The sequence below is a fragment of the Agelaius phoeniceus genome, chromosome 7 (assembly GCF_051311805.1).
Source record: "Agelaius phoeniceus isolate bAgePho1 chromosome 7, bAgePho1.hap1, whole genome shotgun sequence".
NCBI classification, from domain to species: Eukaryota; Metazoa; Chordata; class Aves; order Passeriformes; family Icteridae; genus Agelaius; species Agelaius phoeniceus.
The window spans coordinates 29,592,394-29,617,751 of record NC_135271.1 but is presented as its reverse complement, the minus strand read 5'-3'; the positions used below and the strand labels follow the sequence as shown (position 1 = coordinate 29,617,751).

Here is a 25,358-nt window from a genome sequence, read left to right as displayed (position 1 = left end):
GATGGCAGTTAACTGCTCCAGGTACTATCACTACAAAAGCAACACCTTCCACCCAGATGCCCCTGGTCTGCTTTGATTTAAATGAGGTCTGCTTATTTCAGCACCACGATGTTTACATGTCATTATTTTTTACACTTATTAGAGAAATTTAACAATATGTGATGCCTGTTTCTTGCTTTGCTTATCATGAGATTTGTAAGTTGAAGCTCCAGGCAGAAATATGCCTGTTTAAGGCAATGAAGTAGCAGAGATGCATGCGTGGGTTGCAATTATCCAGGGTCATCTCCCTGGGGCTGCTGATCCAACCCATGTAGGAGAGAGTTTGTGTTAAGGTTGCAAGGGGGGGCTACAGAGCTGTAAACGAGAAATCATTAGACTATACATACTTATATGTGTACAGTGGATTTTCTGTGACTGTGACAGAACATTTACAAGCTCCAAAGCTACTATTTTAGCAGGGGCTGACATTGAAAGCACAGTAACAGTTGAGAAGAGGTAGTCTGCAGGTCGGTAAGGATATTCTGTCAGTGGATGGATACTGGTAACAGGGGATCTTAGTGGTATGCATGAAAAATGTATCATAACAGTGATCTAGGAAGAGCAAACAGAGGCTGGTACAGTCCAAGTATTCAAAGCAAAGCAAAGCAAAAAACAAACAAACAAACAAACAAACAAACAAACAAAAGAAAAAAGCAATAAAAACATGTGCCTATTTGATGCTTGGAAAACTCTGTTTGGAGAGTCAGAGTACAATGCCTGGAATCTGCAACTTAAGAAGGGAAGTTGTTAGCATTTATATTTGCCTGCTGTCACATCTTTTGAGACACAACTAGTTCATCAAGAGTCAAAGTGACAGAAAGGCAGAAGATTTGCTGTGCCTAAAAAACAGGTTAAAGCATCACAAATGACAAGTTTTGAATAAATAGTTTCAAACCTTTTTCTGAGGAAGTGGAAGGAAAGCACTGGTACCTAGCTGTGTATAAGGAGAGCTGGAGAAGCAGGCAGGCAGGTACACACGTGCACACATTCACTCTGGCACACAAAGAGGGGGAATTTGGAGGCCAAGTCTCAGATCTGCCTTGGGGAAGCTGAACAAAGATACTGTAGGTGCTCACCATGAATCTTGTTACTTGCTGTTTATTTTTAATGCTAAGATTCAACCACATGCTGCTCTAAGAGGATTGTTCTGCCAATTTCAGTGCCAATCAGAGGCTCTCAAATTAAGGTCCAGGCACCATTAGGCTGCAGCTTAGCTCGTCTGAGCAGGGAGCCGCTGACTCCCGCAGGGGCTGCGAGCTGGGAATTCCCACCCAGCTGCAGTGAACATTCCCTCTGTCAGCAGAGGTGGCGCCCAGCAATACACCTTTGGCCTTCGCTTACAGGGTCAATGATCATCCGGGGAGGCAAAGATTACCATCCTTTAAACCGTAAAAGCAGAGCAGAGCGCTACAAGTGATCTATCGGCCCAGACAAACTGTTTGCTCAGGACTGCAGCTCACCAAAACATTGTCCGGCAAACGCTACGCAATGCTGGGAGTGTTGCTCAAGTGCCTCATTTCCCTCTAGTGCTTCAAATGCCTGTCCTCTGCAGGCATGACGCGTTTTAACATAATACGAATTATTTTACTAAATTGTTTACAGCTGTTAGCAAAGTAGTGCTCTTGGCTTGGACAACCAGCTGGAAAAGATGAGTAACTTGTCGCAGTTGCCCCACCCATCCTTATTTATGTTTGAGAAGAAGAGGCAGCGCTGCTGGTATTGCCACATGGCATTATTTGAACGCGGAGAGGCTTTTTGCTTGCGTCGAATGCGGAGTAAACAAAGTGCGGCGGTGTCGGGCAGGGGCAGCAGTGCTTTGCTTTAGCCACCAGAGCGAGCTGCTGCTCAACTTTTGAGCGAAGCCGGGCCCGCTCCCGGGAGCGCTCCCGTCGGCGGCCGCGCACGGGCACGGCTGGGAGCCGCAGCCGCGGGGCCGAGCAGCCGAGCCTAGCGGGGCAGGGACAGCTTCGGAAACAGAGAGAGCTGTGCTCAATAAACACCCTCCAGGTCAGAGGTGCAGCGTGGAAACCAACCTTCCGAGAGTAGAGTAGGCTGAATGTGGAGGTTATTCTAGAAACAGGTTGGATCCTTCCCACTGTAAAGAAAAGTCTCTCTCCCCTTTGCTGCAGCAAGAGATTCTATGGGTAGAGTCCTGCATGACAGTCAGCCAGTTCACATTTGTGCATGAAAATCAAGTGCTTAGGCATGGAGTTTGAGATTTTTCTGGCGGTAATATCAAGTGTTAGCAGAGGAATCTGCTAATACAAGACTCTGCTAATACAAAAGCCACAGAACAGATATTAAAACCAGCTTGAATGCCAAAGTTGGATACTGATTTACAGCTCAGCTAAAGCTTATTACACTGCTATTGACTTCACTGGAATAGTATCTGTTGCTTACAAAGTCAGACAATCTTATTATTCATTAACATTTTTAATAAAGGGTAAAACGGATCAAAACCTGGCTGTCAGCCATTCAATTTCACCACTAAGGCAAGTGTTTCTTTTTGGCAATTAAATGCTACTGAGGAGCAGCTCAGAAGTGCTAAGTATGGGGCCTTACATTTTATTATCCCTGCTCTTTCCCAGTGGTTACTGATTCCTGTCAGTGAACCTTTCAGAGGCTGGCCAGATTCTGATGGTTATGATGCTTTCAGATGTTCAGGGCAGCAAATAGTTTCCAGCTGACGTTCATCCTTGCTGATTTAATTCAATAAGGCGACCAGCAAATACAGCTAATGTTCCTATAAAACAAACTAGCATAAATATGCCAAGGAGGAGATGATCAAGCACCATTGCAACAAACTTCCATTCTTCTGCAGCCTGGGAAAGAAACAAAGGAGATGGTAAAATCTCTGCAGAGCACTGTTTGTTACAGCATTCCTGTAATTTACTGTCTTGAACAAGGGGAAGGCTCTTCCCTAAGTGCCTTTATTATTGCTATGCAAAAAATGCTCATTTTCTTCTCAGAAGCAGGTCAGTGGTTAAGAAAGCCTAAGCAACCTAGAAATACATGTTTCAACACTAAACTCACCGGAAACCCTGGCCATTTGCTGAACAATTTCATTTAAAAAATGTTGAAAAGCTTAATTATTAGGCCAATTGCTTCTGAAAGAAAGTTTAAAATCTTGAAAGCAAAATGCTTAGTTTGACCCAAATTACTTTTGTTTTTCCATTGCTTTTTTGTTCTCATGGGATAGCTAGGCAATTCCTAATAATTTAACCCTAATGCCTGCTTTCCATACACTCTAATGCCTTGTAAAACCTTCTTGGTAGCTCCATTAGTCTTTTTTCTAGTTGTGGGACACCATGAACCACTTGCTCTGTACCTTTTCACTGGATGCTTTTGGTGGGAACCCGGCACAGTAAGAGCATGCAGAGTGCAAGGCACTGAGTACAGCAGGGCTCATGATTTCCACCCTGGAACTCCACCTGAAGGAGTGACTTGTGCTGGCCTAAAGCACCTTCTGCTTGTGCCTTGCTTCTCCCACAGGTAGAACAGGCTGTTGTAATTTATCTAGAGGACACTGACAATCACTACTGCTTTGAGGTGGTGCAGAAGCAAATGCAATGAAGTGATAGCCTTCAGAACCTTAGGTTTATTTAGGGAACTTGACTTTTGAAACCCCCTGGAAGTGATAAATCACTAGTGTCCAGATGACACAAACAGCTGGGCCCCACTTCCGAAGGGGGCATCTGCTGGTAACCTGAAGACCCTCCTTGTAAGCCAGGGAGGAAGTGGAGCCCAGAGATGTTGAAGCCACGCCAGCCCTGCTGAAGACAACAATTTGTCTGCAGAGAGGCGAAGGAGTCACGGGGAACATGAGACTACAGCCAGAGCCATTTCACATGCTCCAGGAATTTGGTCACAGGAACAAACACCGTGGTGTAAATCCTGTCCATGGGAAGGAAGCACCTCCTTTTCAAGAGAGTGGGTCAAATTATTTTGTCAGAGAGCTCCCCTGTTTTCAGACTAGCCTGCTGCTCAACAGGAGAGGTCTATAACCACGTAGGAAGGTGAAATACCAGGACTCAATTACCCCTGCAAAAGCTGTTTGAGCTGTGAAAGCTGAAATAAAAGAGGGGTTAATTGTTCTGAATGTGCTAGAAGGAGGCAGAGCTAGGTTTTCCTAGGGAACAATGCCACGTGTGACTATATGCTTTTATCCTTCCTTTGGCTTGCAATGTGGAAAAAGTCAGTAATCAGAGTAGCTCATAACATACTTAATTTGGAGGGACTGCTTGTATTCAGGAATAAACCAAAACCTTATCAAAATTGGAAAGATAATTTGTAAGTTACATTTAACACTTCTCAGATAACACTACTAGGCTTTTGGAGTTTGCCTTGCTTCCTGACTTTTCAAAAGCAGTAGGATCAATCTTACTACAGGGGCAAGATGCCTGAGTGGGAGACAGAAGAAATGTGTTTTGGAACTTGCTTACAGTTCTTGAAACTGGTTTCCTACTCACAGACACTCCATCTCTATGGCTTCACATATCACATAAGAAAACCTTAGCACTGACACTTTTTCCTTTTCTATTATTTTGGGAAGCCAATAGTCAATTAACATCTGTGACAATTATTTGTTGCTCCTTGTTGACTCCCTCAAGGGGAGAAGACTGTCCGCTGCTAGAGCCAAACCAGGGCTTGGAGTGTTTTTGTAAGGCAGGGATATTTTGCCAAAAAAGTAAGATGTAGCAACCTGAAAGCTAGAAATGAATAATGCACAAAAAAAAGGGCCTTACATTACTGGCTTCTTGGTCCGATTTCATCGTTTCTGCAATGTATTTGATTCCTTCTATAGCATTTTTCACATCTGGGTTTTTGGTAAGCGGGGAGTAGAAGTTGACAGGCACAGAACCTGACTTCCCAGAAATGTCAGAAATATCAATATCTTCTGCAAAAATATTTTTGTCTTGTTTGTCTCTCGATGGTCGTTTCATTGTAGAGAAAAACATGACGTTTGGGATTGTGTCAATAAAGATCTGAAAAGAAAGGGAGAAGGTGACAGTTGCTGCTCTGTGGGGCTGTGTCACAGCTGCAGCTGTGCTGAACAAAGACAAGGCTCTCCCCTCCCAGATCGCTTCCCGTGCTGGGGCTGCTGCAGATTCCCTCTCGGACTGTGTCACAGCCCACGCCTTAGTTACACCGGGGCTTTTGGCAGCTCGTGTCCCGGGGCACAGGGAGTCCCCCGCAGGCCTGCAGCGGGCTTGCTGCCAGCCATCCCCCTGCCCTGCAGCAAACATCCACACATGAGGCAGAGGGTGAAGCACATCCTCAGCTGGCACGGGCTGACAGAGCTCGAGCCATCCCATCTAACTTGAAACACATTGCCTACAAATCTGACTTGAAGAATGGACTGCAAAGAAACTCTTTTGGCTACTTAGGTTTGATTTTGCTATTATGAACGTTTGCTATACAGGCATATAAGATTTACAGTAAGAGACTTGCTGCCAGAGCAATGTTAAGCACATGCAGCATTTCCTGTTGAAATTTCCCTTCTGCAGGGGTTGTTTATGCCGCAGAGGGAATCTAACATAAGCTGTAACCTTAAAAACATAATTAGAAATACACAGAAAAACCTCCTTTCATGTCATGGTTTAGTATGAACCCAGGCAGGCTTCAAAACAGCAAGGATTACTGAATAAATCAGATGATCTTTGATACTGTCTCCCTGGCAAAGAACTTGTAATGACAGACAGCCAATTTTTTCTATGTCTTATGATTACCATTTAGACTCCTGTGCAAGGATCTCCCAAGGGCTGCAGAGCAACTGTATACTGGAAAAGTACAGAGAAGATTTTTTAGCTTTTGCTAAACCATTCTTTGCAAAATAGGATGCTGAACTCGGGTATCCCCAGTGGCCTTTGTGCTCTGCACTCATGCAGGCTGGTGGCTGGTCACTGGCAAGCAGCAGTGCCTTGCAGTCAGTGGAGAATTAGGCCAGGATACATAATTCGAGTCCAGATGGATATTTTCTTTTCCCATTCCCTACCTTTAGCTGCCCATGTTTTGTCTCATTTGTTCCCTGCAAGGCTCTACCCCAGTGGACAATTTTGTTACCCCAAGGAGCACTTTGACAATCTTGCTGACTTTATGCACAGCTAAGCAGTAAACACTGGCTCTTGTGCTCTTTAACGTGATGCATTTACCGCCCCAATTCTTTTTGACTTTTATTAGAAGACCTGCCAATAAAACACGGAGCATTTGGTGGAAACCAGCAGGTGTGCCAAGGCACAGAGCTCACCTTCCTGACCCAGGGGGGCATGGTGTGCGTGCTGGGCGAGCGGTGGTGGGTGTTGATGACGATGACGGTGATGATGATGGAGGCGATGACAAACACCATGGTGAACAGCATGTACTTGCCAATCAGAGGCACTGCGCTGGAGGTGGAGGGAATCAGCTCCACGATGACCAGCAGGAACACAGTCAGAGACAGCAGGACAGAGATGCTGAGGGTCATTTTCTCACCTGTCATAAAAAAGTCCCCCAAAATCATTGCTGCTCCTATCATTCAGTACAGAGAGCATTGATTTGAGAAGCAAAATGTGGATGAGAGCTGTTCACACAAACACCTGTGTGCATTTGCAGTGCCATCATCTCTGCCAGCATCCAAAGCAGCAAGTAGGCTTGGCAAACCTGAGAGCCTAACAGCATCAGCTCCAGCACTAAGGTGGGAATTACCAGGAGTGACTGGGCTGAGGTGTGGGTGCTGAATATTTTTACTTGCTGGGAGCATTTCGTGGGCTCTGCATTTTGAGCAATGCAGCATGTGCACCTTCGTGCTTGCTCCACAGCTTCCTGAGGGTTTGCTTCCCTTACTTTCTGTCTCTGGGCTGAGAGAGCAGACTAAAAGCACATCTGACATCAGGTCAGTTGCTATGTGAGATCTCCTTCCATGTGGAGGGTGTCAAAAATGAATTACAAAACATTATTCACACTTTTTTTTAAATCCAGTTCAACTTTGTAGAAAGTTTTCCACTTGAAAAAATACATCAAGTATTTAATAAGAAGGGGCTTACACTGCAATTAAGTGGTATGAAAAGCTGACAGAAGGCAAAAAGAATGAATCAGAGGAAATGGTTGCAGGGAGCATGAGTGCCTCAGCAGAGACAAAGGAGGCCAGAACAGGTCAGGATTACTCTGTGTCACATGAGGTGATGTGTGTGTGAGCAGGTAACAAGCTCTCTGCTCTGACAAAATGCAGAAGGGCCTCTGTCACCCCTGTGTGCTCATTTTACTGCTGGACATACTAACACACTGACTACCTATGGCAAAACATAAAAATGGCCAGCTAAATCTTTAGTTTGCGTAAGTTAACTGGACAGCTAGTCAGCAATTTCTGTGGGAAAGCACCCCAATTTATTTATATCAATAGTTTCAGTTTTCAGCACTTATCCTTTCTTTGCAGAATATTTAAAGCCATTACTTTCAGTGGAAATGTCCAGTTTTAGCATGCACTGGCCTTCAAGTTGGCTGATGGTTTCAAATACTGTGAATTTCTCAGGAATTTCTTAGAAGAGCAATTTCTATGGAAGTAGAACGAATAAACTTACATACCTGAATCTGTGGGTAGGTAAAAAACGAGCCCTGTTAGAAAGGAGAAGAGCAGGCAGGGGATGATGACGTTGACAATGAAGTAGAGGGGCAGGCGTTGCATGAGGAAGTGGTAGGTGATGTCCAGGTAGGGGGTGTCGGGGCAGCAAGCGTAGTAAACCCAGTGCTTCCAGCCACGGTAATCCTTCATCACCCACTCCCCGCTCTCCATGAAGTTACTCAGGTCTGGACGATCACTCTCCTGCCAGCAAAACACCCCAACAAATTCTTAACACCAGGTATTCTGAACCAAATCAAAACTTAGTAGGTTTGGCTCAGGAACAGGATTCCAAATAACTCATGCACTTTGTGGGGGTTTTTTGTGAGTAAACAGCTCTTGTCTATGGTCTTTTTCCTTAGAATATCAGCCTCTACACAGCATTCCACTGAATATTTTACAGAAACAGTCAGGGATAGTACACTGAAAAAATATTACAGTTAGGAGACATAAATGAGGGGACAGGGAAGGAGTCTTTGGCAGTGGAAAGTCATGAGCAGAGAAAATATACCCCCTTAAAAAAACTCTAAACCTGAGAAAACAAACAGAAGCAGGACATACAGCACCATAAAAAGTGGTGCAAAGCTGCCAGAGGACAGACAGGAGACTGTTATGGCACAGGAATAAATATGTAAGAAGAATTTAGGAGCCAAACCAGGAAACCTTGTGTTAGATCTACAAATGAGAATTTTCTCTTTTACAGGTAGAGTCTGCTTGTTTTTCCTGTCAGAACTAGGTCATATTCCATTCTAAATCTGAGATTTCTCTTAAAAACACGTACAGGCCTTTGCTGCTTTTCCCAATTACAGCCTCCTTGCTTACCGGGTTGATAACAACCATTGTGCCATCATATGTCCAAGTTCCCAACTTCATACTGCAGTTCTGCTGGTCAAATGGGAAGTGTGTGACTATAATTTCACAGTAACTCTTAAAAATGGCTGGTGGTGTCCAGGTGATCCGACCTGTGTGCTCCAGAAGGACTTTGGTGTATTTTACAATGGCAAAATCCCCATCTGCACTGCAGAAGGAACAAGGACATTGAAAGCAATATGGGCAGCATAATCAACAGAGTCACAAAAGGATTTCTCTGGCTGCGGGTCAAACGATGCCCCAGTGCCTGCTCCTGGAGAAGCTTACCCTGAGGAATTGGACCCACTGGAACAGATGTCATGGGAAAACTGTCCCACTGGGGTGGTGCCACAAGGCAGAGATCCTCCCCCCTCCCTCCCTCCCTCCCTGAGCAGCTGGCAGCCCTTACTTGTTGTAAAGAACAAGGTCTGGCCGCCAGATATCATCTGAGGGGATGCGGATTTTTTTTACACCACCGTAGTCATCTGGATTCCATCGGAGGTTGACGTCTGTCCATTGCTAAAGAGGGAAGATTTCAGCCCCTGAGAGCTTCTCCCAGCACTGGGGTTAGTTTGAGTACTTCCCAGAAACAGCTCCTCCCTTGCTTTGGGACATGTAGGTAAGCATAAACATATGGCAGTGGGACCCCCAGCTCATTTTTTACATTAACTTATACTTTGGTGTAAGAAGCTTATTAAAAAAAACCCCAAAAACTCCAAAAGAAAATAATATAAAGATATCAGAAGTGTACTGTTTGAAATACAACCCCAAAAGTTTTTCTTAAAACTCCTAGCATCTAGAGCACTTTATTCTTTAGATCTCAGTAAGAAGAAATGCTCTGCTATCTGACCCACCTCTCCAAGCTGCCCCCAAAGGTATGAGAGTGTAGTTAATTCCTGATTGTGTCAAGTGCATTTATTTGAATTAGATGGAATGGTTAAGAATATTTGGCCTTACCTGTTTCAGGCGCACATTGGTTGTCACAATCTGATTTACTTCATCCTTAAAAAAAAAGGAAAAGGAAAAAAAAAAAAGCAGGCGGTATCAGCAAGCATCAAGATTACAGGATACAAATTGTTTCCTTAGAAAAACACCACCATTTGGCACTATCCCATGAGCCAGTGGCTCAACACTGCCCGTGTCCATAGCGTACCACGCTGATGAGCTGGATGAGCTGCAGCCCCACGGTGACAACGACGGCGTCCCGATGGTCCTCCACGGGCCGCACCACCTTGTTGTAGTTACTGAACAAGTGCTCCACCAGGCGAGTCTCATCCTCATAGCCCAGGGCCAGCCCGGCTGCAGAACAGTCAGAAAGGAGAACAATGGTCAGAAGGGGCAGGGAACAGGCTAAGCACCATCAGTCTGAGGCTGGCATGCAGGAAGGGCTGCCAGGGAAGCTGCTGGTGGGGGATAATAACACCAACTCCTCCCTGTGACAATGGCCACCCACCAGGAGATGAACAAATGCAAACAGGCAGGATCATGGACATCAGACTGAACATTAGGAGTCTTCCAGCCTGAAACTGTGCTAACATGCAGTACTTATGGGCAGGTAAACACAGAAAATGTCCAGTCTCAGGGGTTTCTAATGTTGCCTTTTCCACCTTCAACTCCACAGACCTGGCTGTGACGCTGACATTAAAGGTGAGGGCCAAGCACACCAGTCATGGAGAAGGCATCACCATCCCCACTCCTTGCATCTGCAATCTAAGTGGAACAAGAGCTCCTCTCCACAATGGGAGCTGCTCGGGTTGTGCAGGTGGTGAGAGAAGGAAACCACTCGCTGTGTGGGGTAGGTCCATGGACAGCTCTGCCCACAGGCTGCCCAGCATGACTTGGCTGTGCTGTGCCAAAGAGCCTTGAAAGAAAAATTTCACAAGTGAAAATGGCAGGGAGCAGCCCTGTTCCAGTGGAGCCTTCACAGTGCTGTGCATGGCACTGCAGTGCCAAGGAGCAAGGGCACTGGAAACAGATGGGCCCTGCCTCCAGAGAGCCTGGGGCAGGGGAAGCAGGCACACAATGTCCTCAGATTGTAACTGCTTCACTGCCACAGGGCAGGAAAGCAAATGGAAGGGGTGCCTGGGGATGTTTCTGTGTCTCCCCTCTTAAAGGTAGTGAGAGGGAACAGAAGAGTTGAGCCTCACTGCAAACATTTTTGGCAGATTGCACCCTCGTCTCCCACTCTCTGTTGAATCCTGGGCCACAGAAGTCAACAAGAATTTTGCTGCTGACTCCAACCTAAGCTAGGATTTCTGCTGGTTTCCTAACTGACTTTTCATCAACTTCTTTTACATAGCTGATCTGAGATTGCCAAGGATTCTGCCTTGGCCTTTGTCCTGCCATAAGATTACATTAAAATACTTGGATGCCAATCAGAAAAGCTGTCTGTTGCACACAGACACTGTTTGCTTCCTCTGCCAAGAGGCTGAGCAAGGGTAGGCAGGAGGCATCTTTCAATTTTTAAGTTATGATTACAGCATCACATAATTGAAGCTCTATGCTTTATTAACACAATTAAAATCCTTTCACATTTGCTCCTTTCTGGTGTAGCTTGGTAGGAATTTAGGATACTGCTTGAATTTTCTGAAAAGCTTTTAAGATCAAAAATATTTATTCTTTTAAGGGACAGTTTAAAAAGAATTAGTTCTGTACAACACATGCAGCTGCCAATCAATTCTACCTCCTTGTCAGTCACCCCACAACTTAATGAAACTTTTTGTAATGATTTTTCCCATTCCAAGTCATGCTTACTAGATTCTTTCCCATATTCTGAAATACAGGTAGCACTAAGGCAAACGGGAGCATGAAAAACAGATTGCAGAAACAAAACCAATTAAACATGAACTTCTCCACTCAAAATATCTGGTGCCTGAAATTACAAATATCTGAGATGCTACTAATGCACCCCAAAGCTTTCTTTTAAACGATTAGGTGTGTTCATAAAACCTTACCAGTGGGACAGGCCCCTCCTGGAACACATCCTTGCTCATGCTGAGGTATATGCAGAGCCCTGGAAGGAGACACCCCCCCTTCAAGGCAACAGCTGGAACAGCTTACCTGTGCAGATGAGGAGGAGGAGTACACAATGGACCTTCATCATCCTCTTGCCTCAGTCATACAGATGGAGGCACACACAAAGCACCTCTGAGTCTCCTCAGAGGGGACTGTGCTGCCTCACCAGGGTGCTGCCAAAGTACACCCAGCAGGGTATTGCTTTACAGCACCTGTTCTGGGAATGACAGCTGGGGGCCCCTGCCCACCGGCTGGAAACGGGAGCACAGTGTGCTTCACCCATCAAATATCTTCTGTGGTTTACAGAAGGTCATTTTCCTTCCAAGTATCAATGTGGTCTGTGACTTACTAAACAAATACACACACAAATAAACTAAAAAAGAATTATCTGTAAGTAACTGAACAACTTGGTGAGATCTCAGAAGCTTTTTGTGAACACAGCAACTTGCCAGGTTTAAGGTTTTGTTTCTCTGAGACAAAACAGAGCACAGTCACTAATTTCTGATACACCCCCACCAGTGTACAGACAGCATGCTGGGAGCAGGCTGCTCCCCTGGCTTCACAGAGGGATGGGAAAGCTTTGAAGTAAACAAATATTCTCAAGAGGGATCCATCTCCTTGAGTCTACCAGGACTCCCTGGTAGAGTCCCCACCTTGGAAGGTATTAACTAAGTAAGAGAAGACACCTCACCCTCCTGCTGCCACCTCTATACTTGGTGGATTGAGAAAATCAAGTGGTAGAAACATTACTAGTTTGTTTCTACAGCAGGGCAGATTCAGTGGATTTCTGAAGAGAATGCAAGTGCTTGCTCTTTATTGCCATAAATCACCTGTAAAAGAGGGAAAAAGTGATATGTTTGGTAATAATACTCAGTCATTCAGGTTAGCAAAGAAAACAAGAAACAGTGGAGATTTTATATATATATATATATAAATAAATAAAAAATATATATACACACACATATATACACACACACACCTATCTACCTCATATATACATGATTATCTACTCTGAGCTCAACAACATCACTCAGGAACAAAACCTTGAGAGAGATAGTCCTGTGAAGTGTTCAGCAGCATGGGAAAAGCAAGCCCATCAGTTTCCAGGACAGGAGATGAAGCAAAAAGGAAAGATGCCACTATAAATCTGTGAATGTTCTTTGCAGTTCAGGTCATCTGGTTTCAAAAGACTTGGAAGAGGCCCAGGAGAAAGTGACAACAACATCCACAGTGCAAATTGGCTTCTGTACCTGGAACAGATAAAGAGTATGAACCATCAGTCTGAAAGCAAGACAGAGAACTTTGGTAGGGTCTGTAAAATCCCACATGGTTTGGAGAAGGCAGATTTGGATTCACTTGCTGTCCCCATGCAAAATAGTAGGGGGTATTGAGGTAAAATTAGAGTTGTCCAGCTTAACCAAGACAGCTCTTCACAGAGTGGGTCTGCAGTGGAGTTGGGTGCCACAGGAGCATCTGTTTGCAGAGGTCTATCTCTGTTCAGAAAAAATAGTCTGCTAAATAATTTTATACTATTGAATGTGTACACACACAGACATAGACACACACACTCTCCCCCTAAGAAGCCTGTCACTGAAGCCCCAGAGTCACGAGTCTCAGGACTCTGGGGTGGTGTCCTGGGGATAGATTGCCTGATGCTAATGGTGTTCTTGCATTTTTCTCAGGCAGCTGCCATGTGGAGATAGGGCGTGGCTCTGGGTGACCTGCCACAGCCATTCTTACACAGTGTTCCAAATTCCCTTTTCCAGAAAGCATTCCCCATAAAACCCTTCCTTAGTTTTGCCTCTGGGTGACACCAGAGGTATTTTCTATTTCTGCTGGATATCCTTTGTGCTGTCTGCCAGCTGGCTTGGTGCTTCATGCTGGATGCCTTTATTATTATTTTAATTATTTTTTAATCACTTTCCCTCACCCATCCCCCTCCACTAAGCATCCAGCCTCTGCATTTACATTTATCCTCCAGTACAAACTCTCCATCTACATAACTCTGGCCTGGTTCCTGGCCAGCAGCTCCCATTGTTGCAGAGATCTTATTTCAAACCCGCGTCTGACTGCTCCCAGCCTTTATCCCAGGCCAGCAGCTGCCGTGGAGATACAATTGCATGGAGGCATTGTGGGAATGCTGACCAGGGCCCTCCGGATCCTCTCAGGGTCCCAAAGCATTCCTGCCCACCCCAGCAGGGCTGCCAGGTTGGCTCCAAGAGGGATGAGTGTTACCACACTCTGGCACATGACAGCTCTTGTCTGACAGAGGTGTCTGTCCCTCCTGACAGGGTCTGTCCCTTGGAGCTGGCAGGGTGCAGAGGGTGTGGGGGCCCCAGCAAGGGGTTGTGGTTCTTGCCCCAGCCTGGGAGCAGCCTCCCCCGCTGGCTGGAAGTCAGCGCTCGTGTTGGAAGAGGAAGGAGCAGGTATTTGGAGAAGGCCTTTGGGGAGCAGCAGCCTGGCTGTGAGAAATGTTCCCTGGCAGAGGCACAAAGCCTTTTACCTCGCAAAAAACCCAAGGCAACCTGAGCTACTGCAGTTAAATATGGACAGAGAAGTCAATGCTGCTTGTTGTTCAGCTAGGGAATGCGACCCATCATGACCGAGGTGAAAAAGCAAGGGAAGGGGCTGAGCTACTCTGAATGCCTGAATTTGATCAATTGCTAGGATAGGTATTTTTCTTTTTTCCTTCAGAGTATTCAGCGAATTTTTTGACAAATGTTTCTTTCCCACACAAAAATCCCTTTTAACATCTATCTTGACTGCAACCTTTTCAGCTTGTTTTTATGAGCCCCCTCCCCATCCTTCACACAAACCCACTACCCTCCATAGTAATGGCAGACCAGCCTCATTCAGATGGATTGGAAAGCAGCAAACTCACTGCTTGCTGGATGTAGGGCATGGCTCCTTCCATCCATGTATGAGGAACAAGCCCTGCAAGGGCTCCTGCCCAGGGGAAGGCATCTGTGAACCAATATTCCTGCAGGTAAGGAGCTTTGGCAGAGTGGCACTGCACAGACACGGGCAAGGTGAGCAGAACACTTCATGCTTTGGACAGAGTGGGGAATACAAGGTGTTAACTGAAATTTCTGTCACAGAACTGCATGCAGAAAGGCAATGCCCGATGGAAGAGAGCCGGTGCCAGAGGCTCCAGCAGACACACGGACAGCAGGGCCTGAGGGAGGGTGGAGGTGCTGAGAAGCAGAAGCAAAACAAACCAAAAGAACAGAGAAAGGTTAGAGAGTACATCAGGGAAATTAAAGGAACGAAAGCTTGAAAATAATAGCACTGTCCAGCAGTTTTAGCTTCAGTTTTCAAATGCAGTATATACCTTTATAACTGCATTTTTGTATCGGGAAAATGGCATTGCTGGCGGCAGTAGATGATGGCAGCACTGAGTGAGGCAGATGGTAGACAAGTATTTGTGAGTTTGCCATGCGCTCGTTCCCAGATTTGCCCGCTTCCATCATGGCACGCGTTCCCGCTGGATCCCGGCCGCTCGGCTGCACGGCCGCCAGATGGCAACAGCTGGATGAGGGATGCGCCGCACACGGGGGCGCGACCGCGAACCGACCCCGGCAAGAGAAAACGGGGAGCAAACGTTTTCAGAGGAAATTCACAAGGAATTAATGACAGTCTTGAGATGCTGTACTTACCCGGTTTATTCCAGTGCCCATAAGAACGTGCTCAGCATTAATGTACATGTCAGAACATATTGATAAGCAAGATTAAATTCCTCAAACCAAGAAATCCAAAGTTGCAGTTTTCCATACTCAGACACATCTCCACCAACCCACAAAAATGTTTTATCACCACGGATGTTTGTGGCAAGTTTGGTTTCAGCAGATATTTTCTCTGTTTTCTATTACATCACCCAAAGGAACTGAAAATACCAAAAGCTTGCTCAAAAGTGGTGATCTTAAACTCTGCAATTACAGAGCTTTCATATTATGGCAGAGACATGGTGCACAAATACCTAATCTGAATGATGCCTCTGGAAAGAAAATAAGAACTTGAATCTGGAAAGAAAGAGAAGAACAAGGAAAAGGCCCCCAGTCAAACAGGGAAACCAGAGCCACAAAAGACATCATTAGATGTCTCAAGTGTGAATCTAATGCAAGTGAGAAGAGACACTGCTCACCTTTAAACTGGCACTGGTCCTCATGGTCACACTTCTCAGACAAAGGACACTGTCAACAGAGGCTTATTTACCCACTTTGGGCAAGGCAGTGCCCAAGGCAGCAAGAATGAAGACAGGAATGACAGAAGACAGAATCAGGAGGTGTGACAGGCACAAGCTGAGCAACCACAAGATGTCCAAGACATCAGTAAGCAGGCTGCAGTGTCACACTGCCTTTTTGTTATGGACATGCCAGGAAACCAGTCCTGGAGCTGAACAAAGTTACTGGATAGAGCAGTGGCAAATTTAGCTCCAGCTGACATCCCTGACATGGCATCCTCTCAGGCTCCCATCCAAATACAAGGCTTATCTCTGGGGCCAAGGTGAGCCATGCTGGAGAGGCAAACAAGAAACAGAAGAGGACAAGTCCATGAGCAGTGAGGTCTGCTCTGCCCTGCTCCTGTGGGCTGCTCTGTCAGCACAGCAGCCTGTGTGACCATGCCAGAGCACTGGGGACAGCAGAGGAGCAGCTTTGCTACTCCATCTCCTCAGGAAGAGTTTCCTGCATGGCAGGACTCCTGAGCTACTCTGCTTCCATGGTCAGGAAAACCTCATTAACTCTCAGAGGCAGCTAGGGGACACTTGTGTTTATTTATTCAGCACAGGCTGAAAAATGCCCTCATATGGCACAGGCCACTGCTGCTACCTGTTCTGAACTTTGTCTGCAATCACCAGCCATGAGTTTTCTCTCTGCAGCTGCAAAAAACTCCACAAAACACAAAAGTCTGATAGTAAAACTGGGCAGAAAGGGTGGCCTAGATGTCAAAGCTGGGAACCAGTTCTGCTGCATCCTGAGACAGCAGCATGTAGAGACATCCAAAGCAAAGTTTAAATGAGTGTTAGGAACCCAAGTGCTCTCCTAGGAGTGTCTGCTTCTGGAGGTGACATTCTTATCTTTTAAGTGCATATTCAGATGCTATTTGTAAGTGTATGGTTGAGTTACTGCCAGTGCAGAAAGTGGAGCTCAGCATTACCTGACTTCTGGAAATACATGTATCATATCCCTGCCCCATTCCATACAGGGAGTGGGACCACAGGAGCATTTAGCCTGAAGTGTTTCTCTGGATGCTCACATTTACCTGTTTTAATACACATGTCTGTTTCTAAAGGCAGATGATTCTCCACTGAAGTAACTGCAGAGCAGGCTGTTCAATCTTAGCTTCACATAAAAGCTGCTGGTTCAGCTCCCATGAGATCTGACATATTTTGGACAGTGTTCCATAGTTCAGAGTTTTCCTGAAGGCATTTTGAGAAATAGCCAGGGGAAAGAAGAGGTGGCAATGCAGGATTGTTTTAATGCTTGAAGCTGCTGCCCAGATTGACACAGGCCCTTCTCTGCTGCCCACAAGGATATAATTGACTACAACCCTTCTGCAATGTCATCACTCCCAAACACAAAATAAATCCTGAAACATGGGGCACACATTCCCCATATAACCCCAGCTATGGGAGGAGAGCATAAATATCCCTCTGGATGTCACCTGCTTCCCATGAGGCTGCAGTGCCATGGTGAAAGGCAGACATGCTGAACCCTCCCACACCACACCTGCAGTGTGTACAACTGGGCTCCACTTCTGGGATCCTGTGAGAGCCTCAGGGTGCCTGCCTTTGGGGTGCAGGTTCTCTCATTGCTGGCATGATCTGGATAAACACACTGAAACAAGTTTGGTTTCTTTTTAATTCTGCCAGTCAGCTGAGTGGCAAAGGCCTCTCCCTCCCCACATGGTGCTTCCCCTCCATGAGCTCTCACTGATCCTAGAAAACCCCACAGATCCCTGCAAAGCATCCCTCTCACCTGGGGCTGCAGTGTTTGCCTTCAAAAAGTCAACATCTACCTCACTGGGCTACCTGAGCCTGCAGGGTGTTTTAAAGCAGGAAATGCCACCCTCCAGCCATGCTCCCAGGGACAGATTTCTACTCCTGCACATGACACCCTTGGAATTGTTGATATGTGCTTTACCCAGGACTGACCTCATGCCAAATACTCGCTTTTATTGCTTATGCTGGGATCTTTGCCAACACACACAGAATTTTCTTGGTAATTAGTGGAAAATACTGACTTCTGTGGCTCCTGGTGTGTAGCTCTCACCTATCACACAAAATTTATTTTGCCTCCTTGGCAGCCTGCAAGATCTTGGCTGTGTTAGACAAAAGGGAACTCACAAGCTTCTGTTTACAATTGATGAAACAGAAAAACAAAAATACACCCTAAACTCCAGAAACACCTCCAGAGTGACAACTGGGTCCCTGCAGGAGGGTGGGGGCTGCCAATGGCAAGGCACAAATGGCTGGGACACTGAGCACCAGGCAGGGGTCAGGGGTGGCTCCTGCTCCTCTGACAGCCCCACAGATTTTACTCAGCATTTCACATGAAGACAAATTCCCGATTTCCCTGCTCACCAATATTTGGGATTTGACAGGAGTTCAAAACAGCATACTCAAGGCAGTGGGGGGAATATCTTGGTAAACACACTCCACATCAAGGGGAGCAATGTGAGTGCAACCCAGGCTGTGCAGAGCCAGAGGAGCAGCCCCACAAGAGAAACTGGCACTGAAACAGACAGTTCAGTTTAATGAGCCCTAAAGTCTGGGGTATGGGTCAGCCTGATTGTGAAGTTCATCCTCCTAGCAGACAAAGGCTACCTCTACACTTGTCACTTGTCACACAGCCCTGGAGCTTGCACACTGCCTGTGCTCACCCATGACAGGTTTCAGCACTGAAGCTCAGCACAGCAGTGGTTTGTGCTGTGAGCAGCTCAGCAGTGTCCAGATGATACACATGCAGCATCCAGCCCAACCACGCTGCCTGCACTAAAAAGAATATTCCATGTGACCAATTCCCTTGGTCACTTTTCCTGGCTACTTTAGGTAACCAACTCTGAAAACTTTTAATCTTCCCTGTCTTCTCTTTCTGTGCCCCCTGCACTGGCAGGTCACTGGGCTGGTCCTGGGGAGGCTGCTGTGCTGGCTGCTGGCTCTGCAGGAGGGTTATGGCAGCAGCAGCAGCCTCATCCTTCACTGACACTGTCAGCAAACTGCCCACAGCTCAGCTGTGAGGCTGAACTGACATCAGAGCTGCAGGCAAATAGGGAACATCACTGGGGGTTTGCCTCCCACCAAGAGAAAGAGAATGGCAGATTCCTCCTAGTGCTGGGGGAGGTTTCCAAACCAGGAATGGACTCAGGCCACTGAACGAGCCAGTCCCCACCTGTGACTCCTCCTGTAGCTTCCCCCACTGCCAGTATTCTCTCCAGTCAATGCCAACTCACTTTGCTGCAGCTCCAGACCAACCCTTCTTGATTTACCCTAGAGAGAGAACTGCAAAGTAAGCTGTGGGCAGACCACAATTCTTCCTTCAAGGAGGGGGCATGAAGGAGCTGTAGAGACTCAGCATTGCACTGTATTTGAAATGATTGAGAAGAGGGAGCATTTGGGTTGCTGAGCATGGACTGCTGGGGTCTGGGATTTTTTTGAACACAATTTAAACCCAAGGTACCCACAGTAGTGTAATACATTTGGGAATGATGCCTTTTCTCCAAATGGCAAGAAGAAGTACTCCTCCAGGAGAATCTCACTGTTTCCCATGAGGAAGGGATTTGCAAATGTCAATGCAACTGACCTTGCAACACATGTTGCACCTCCTCACATCTATTTCATTATTGGCCTCTGCCTACTTTAAATAAAAGTACTCAGCTGGACTTCAACCCTCCCTTTCTGTGAGGTATCTTGTCCTGCACCACACTGGTGGTGTCTAACTCACCTTGCAGCAATCTCAGTCTACCTGAATTCCAGCAGTTTAGTGGAAGATGTCATATGAGAGTTGTTGCCTGGTATAAACAACATATATCCAGCATCATGATGCTGGAAAACATGAAGGGGGATAAAAGAACAGATAACAAATTAGAAGACTCTCTCACCTTCCCCTTTTTGAGAACAGAGCAGGTGCTGGATTTGAGCAGTGAGCAACAGCATGGTGCTGTGTTAAGTTCTTAAGAGTTTAGTGAGTGATCCTTCAAGCAAGCTTTAGGATACACTACCTTATGAATATTAATCTATAGAATGAGTAATTTTAATCGTTGGACAATCCTATTTGCATTAGTGACAGAGTTAGTAATGAGTCATAAAAAAAGAGGCAAAGAGAAAAAGCTTAGCATTCAATCTCTAGGCTTGGTAGCAAGAAAGAAAAATTACAGTCAACATAGTGCTTGAAAATAAATCCTGGTTGGCTGCCAAATATATATTTCAAAATAAGGCCTAATTGCCTCAGGAAATACATTATTCAAAGGGTCCCAGAGGCCTAAGAACCATTTGCTCCAATGACCAAGGCAGAGTACTGATAAACACCTGAGTAATGTAAGGAGCTATACATGTCCTTGAGACAAAATATATGAGAAATACAAAAGGACATCTAAATAAAAGCTCTTAAACAAGTTCCTTGAGCAGCTTACTGACATCACTCTTGGGACAGATCAAAGAAAAATGTTACTCTGACCATGAGGCCAGCAACAGACATTTGATAATCACTGAATCATGCTGTCCAAAATGAGATTTAGTTGGAGGCATCAAGAAGAATATCTCTGTGGTGTGGCCCAGACCATGGAGAGGGACAGTCAGGCCAGTCTGGAGAAATGATCAGGTTATGCAAGGGCTCTGGTGAGGAGCATAGCTCCAAATGTCCATCACTAAGGCAGGGGAAGGATGTGCTGAAAAACTGACGAAGAGCTGGACCCCTCAATGCACAGGTAAGGCTTCCTCCTGTCAGTGCCCCAGCCTGGGGTCCTGGGAGCCAGCTGGAGCAGAGCTCAGGGCACCAACAGTGCTGGGCTGCAGGGGGGACCCTGGCCCTGGGGAGGTTTGCTGGGGACAGGGGCAGTGCCACCCCAGCCCCTCACTGTCACTATAGGATACAAGGGCACACCGCTGCTTTTAAGGTGAAGAAAAGGGAAGGTTTATTTTCTAACATTTATAGTTTTCCAAAAGTGGCAGTGGATTGGAGGGTGAAAGTGCCACCTCCCCAATGACACTGGACAAACCAACAGTCTATCAAATTTCTCTTCTTCCATAAAAGAATGCAAAACAATAAGTTATTTACGGAAAGTGTGTGAGAAAGTTTGCTGCAAGAATGTAAATATCAGAAGGCTTAGAAAATCTTAAAAAATCAAAGCAACACTTCACAGCCCTCTGTGGGGCACAGGGCCCCTTTGATGCACACACATGTCCTGGCCCTCCTCCCCATGTGTTACATAAGCTTCCTAGGGCTGAGGTGTAGTTGCTAAGCAGTAATTCTGCACGACTAAAAAAGAAACCCATGATTGCTAGGTTCACTAAATGTTTTTTTCCCCAACTGCAATATAATTATAGCTATAATAAAAACATTGCAGAACATTCATCAGCATGCAAAAATTAGGTCAGGAACAAAGTGAATACATCATATATGCCTTTTAGAAACCTTTTTTCCTTCCTTTGCCATTGGAGGGGGAAGGACCAGAAAAGTTTGTTATGGTATCAAATCATAAATAATGGGATTTTCCATCCTGTCAGCTAACCTGACATTAGCAGTAGCTCGTGTTCTTGTTTCAGGAGGCAGCTTGCTTCCCCCTCACAGAGCTCTCCTAAAGCCTTGCCAGAGGTTCCCTGCACACAGTGTTTTCCCTGAGCTCTGCAGTCTGAAATGGGGATGCCCACACATCCCTCCAGTGGGGAGCTGTAGTTTAATCCCTTTTCCCCATCTTCTTCTGTGTCCAGCTGCCCTTGACAAGGTGCTGCCAGAGAGCTGGCTGCAGTGTGTGTGCCCAGCTGTCCACACGTACCTGCAGCACTGAGACAGCACTTACTCCTCATGGAAAACAATTCCTTCAGAGAACAAATCCACTTGGTGATAGCCTTGCTTCTCATAGACCTAGATTATTTATTCTATTGTCACTTAACTAATACAAATATTAAAAATACCTGCTTTCTGTGTTCAATTAAAAAAATCAAATAAATGGAACTCAAATCATGCAATTTGCTTGTATGCCCATGCAAAGCACCTGCCTGGCTACCTGGTTAGCAAAAAGAAATTTCAAATTCACTGCAGACAATTTGTTTTCTGCACTACCTCTGTAAAAGATTTCCACTCAGGAAAGAGCAGTTTCATTACAATAGCAAAAAAACCAAGACTAAAATGGAGGCTTTTGCCTACACACTTAATAAAAAATTGCAATTAAAGAAAATAAAGGAAAGTCACTGCATACAGATTCCCGGGATTCCAAGTCAAGAAAACACTTCATTGACTGTTGGGGTCCTGCATCCCACGTTCCTGACCATAACACAGCACGTGGCCCACATGCTCAGATCCAAGAGACCCTGTAGGGGCAGCTCTGTTCCACGTGGGCTGGGCAGGGTGCCTGGCACACAGTGTCAGCCCTCAGCAGTTGCATATTGATATTATCTGGTGTTGAACACACTCTGGAGCTGTTTCATCCCCTGGCATGCAGATTCCTTCCCAGCCCATCAGAAAGTGAGCCTTGGGGAGAGCAGAGGGTGTTGGTGCCAGCAGGGCCTGGCTGCCTGACCCCGGCTCCTCTGCTGCAGCTGCTGCCACCACTCAGGGGCAGCATGGAAAAGCTCCATTGCTTGACATGGGGTTTTGGAGGGTGGTTCTATGGGTGTGCGGGGTTGTAGGGCCTTTGCTTGCTCTGGCTTTAGGTTTTTTGTGTATTGTTTGGGGTTTTTGTTTGTTTTTCTCTTTCAGCAGTGGCTCCCCATTTAGGTTTTCCTCCTTTCCTGCAGAAACTTCCATTATAATAATCACTTGTTCAACTGTGCTTGAGAGGGGGCATCTCCTGCAGGAGGCTCCCTAGTAGCTGACAAACCTTGTTTGCCCCCGCGGTGTGCACTGACATCCCCAGAGCAATCTAGACTTGCTATTTTCGGCAGTCTTTTCTCTCCCTGATCCACCTGTCGGGGCACCTCTGCTTCCAAAGGCACCTGAAAGCGCCTGCAGGGCAGCAGTGTGTCAGCAGCACCGACAGGGAGAGAGAGGCTGGCTATTTCACAGCAGAAGAAAAGGCGATGATCCCAATCACTGCCATCTACTGTGTGCTTCCTGCCACACGCTCTGGAAAGGGCAACCACAGCCACCTCGCTCAGCTTTACTTGCACAGCTGGGAACAAGAGCTGCCTTCTGCTCGGGGGAGCCGAGGGCTCCTCTGGCCCCCAAGGACACGGAGCGCCAGCACCAGGGCTGGAACCGCTGGGGACACAGCCCTGCCCCGGGGACACAGCCCTGCCCCGGGGACACAGCCCTGCCCCGGGGACACAGCCCTGCCCTGGGGCGCTTAGACAAGGGGATGCTGGTGGCACAGCTGGCTGTGACTGCCCCAGCCGCCAGGGCAAGTACAGCACGGGCACTGCAAACTCTGCAGTGCAATCCCCCCCAGCATTTCCTGGGAGAACATCCCTTCTCCTGGTCACAGGGTGAGGACACCTGAGTGCTGCCACAGCCGGGCAGTGACAGGACAGGGCACAGGGCCAGCCAGAGCCACTGCAAGGGATCCCCAAGGGCATGCAGGAGTGATGGATGGCCTGAGGAGCCACCCAAAACACAGGGCAGAGTGAGGAAGGGCATCACAAAGTGTCAGGGCAGCAGCAGGGGATACAGCATGTTTAGGAGTTGGTTTGGAGCAAGGCAGTGGTGAACATGTGGGGCTGCTGGAGTGCAAGGCAGATGTGACTGAGCAGCAAGTGGGCCACTCCTTTTGGGCTGGGGGAGGCAAGGCTACAGTCAGAGACATAAAGTTTTCCATCTGTTGCAGTTCATTGCCATAAATAAAGTGATAATGTGCACTAATTAGTACAGGAATGATAACAGCAAGCCACTTTCAATACAACAGATGATTGAAAAAAACCTCAAACTAAACCATACTTTAGATTCCCTCAAAACTTCCCCCATTCTGCCTCCCTAGCAGCCTCCAGCCCAGAGCAGCATTCCTCACACACTTACCTGTGTACATCCCCAGCTTCACCTTTTCCTCCCTGGGATCCTTCAAGCCCCAGTTCAGGAGAGCTGCAGAAGAGCCACCATCTCACCTCTCCTCTCCTCTCCTGGCCAGACAGGCAAGGCAGGGTGGGATGCAATGAGGCACCTTATTGCTGTCAGGTGTGCTGTCAGCACAGCTGGTTCTGATCACTAGGGGATTATTCCTCCTTGTTCTCCTCCTGCTCCAGGAGGTGTTTGTAGGGCTGACCAAAGTGTTTGCACCAGAGCTGAACCTTTGAAGCACAAAGGAAATGTCCTAGGATGTGTCTGCATGTGAATTTGGTGGTGTATCCAACTACTGTGGTCAGCTACAGTTGTGTAATTGTAAACTGCCATTCCAGTTCACATAGGGGCAACTATAACAATAGATATATTTTATGAAGTAGTAGATGACTTGACAATACTTTTCTTGGTTTATTTAAGAGTTCTGAAGCCTTCTCGGACAAGGAAGAAAGGAGTTTTCGGAGTAGACAGGAATTTGTGAGAACCTTAGCAATGTGTCAGGATCCAAAATATTTAGAATAGTCTTGTCAAAACTGGTGAAACTCTAACTCATTTAAGTCAGAGGTTGTTCAGCATTAAAGTGCCAATGTAAGAAATGAAACAATCACTATTTTTGAAACAAGTTCAGAAAGTAAAAATAAATAGCGTGATGTTAGAGTTCTAAAAGCAAAATTTAATAAATTAATATATGCATGCCAGATAAAAATACAAAATTACAATTGAAATAGCAATAATAATAAAGGAACACTGTTCAGTATTGCAGATTTCACTGCAACCACCATAAACATCATGGAGAATTACTTAAAGTAACATTTAAAGTACAATTTTGTTTCTGTTCAAAACAAATTACTATATGATGAAAAAATGGAAAGAAACCCAAGAAGAAATCAGTCCCAGAAGTGGAAGAGAAGAATATGAAATGTCAATAAATGGCCAGAGGCTCCATTTCACAGAAGTCTGCCTTCTTTTTAGTATTAGAAACCAATTACATAGAACAAAAAGCAAATTCACAACAGGTTTACACGGAGAAACATGCTGAATTACAATCACAAACTATCCAGAACAAAGATGCTGCACCAGTTCAGTTGTTTTCTTCATGGAATGAGTCTCACCAGAACAGGGAGAACAGGGAGCAAATCATGCAATAGCTTTAGGCATTTTGTTTTTTATTTCAACATGATAAACACCCAGGATTACTAGTACTGGAAAGTATGTGTTAACCTTTTTTAACATCAGCTGAATGGCACTACAGAAATGACAAAGAGTTCCTTCATTTTTATCCTGAATACATCGAAAGCTCTAGCAAATATGGAATTCAGTGACAAGAGCCATTAAATTACTTTAAAATATTCCTTCATCCATAGAACATTGTTGCTTCCTTTTTTATTACAAAACCCCCAAAATATTCAAAATAAAATGTCTTCATTTTTTATAAGCATCTCCACCACAAGTCTCTGATAGCGGATGTCGTTCAGCGCAGCCATCGCGTCCAGCTCCGGCGCTCTCATAAGAGTTGGTCCAAAAACTATGCCCAGGTTTTCTGCACTCATCAGGTTTTCCTTTTCATGGAGCGTTACTCTGCAAAAAAACCCCAGTGATTCTCTGGCACATTTCTTCTGTGCCAGACCATGCCTGCATATGCTTGAAAATCAGGGAAA

At 46.0% G+C, this 25,358-nt stretch overlaps 2 protein-coding genes across 6 annotated transcripts in view; both read right to left on the bottom strand.

Moving 5' to 3' along the window:
* Positions 1-1,145: 1,145 nt before the first annotated feature.
* CHRNA1 (cholinergic receptor nicotinic alpha 1 subunit) lies at positions 1,146-15,583 on the bottom strand. The gene is made up of 11 exons (XM_054636374.2): positions 15,154-15,583; positions 12,541-12,747; positions 11,543-12,327; positions 9,636-9,781; positions 9,440-9,484; positions 8,892-9,001; positions 8,456-8,651; positions 7,600-7,837; positions 6,287-6,510; positions 4,785-5,024; positions 1,146-2,861 (listed from the first exon to the last, which is right to left on the bottom strand). Exons 3-11 carry the CDS (start codon positions 11,583-11,585, stop codon positions 2,730-2,732), a joined length of 1,374 nt encoding a protein of 457 aa, XP_054492349.1. The 5' UTR covers positions 11,586-12,327; positions 12,541-12,747; positions 15,154-15,583; the 3' UTR covers positions 1,146-2,729.
* An 8,769-nt stretch (positions 15,584-24,352) lies between these two features.
* CHN1 (chimerin 1) overlaps positions 24,353-25,358 on the bottom strand; it is a 93,670-nt gene continuing 92,664 nt past the window's right edge. For all 5 annotated transcript variants that reach the window (XM_077181382.1, XM_077181381.1, XM_077181380.1 and 2 more), the window contains one exon: positions 24,353-25,278. In XM_077181382.1, the coding sequence (XP_077037497.1) occupies positions 25,107-25,278 (172 nt within the window). In that variant the 3' untranslated portion in view covers positions 24,353-25,106. The remainder of the gene's footprint in view (positions 25,279-25,358) is intronic.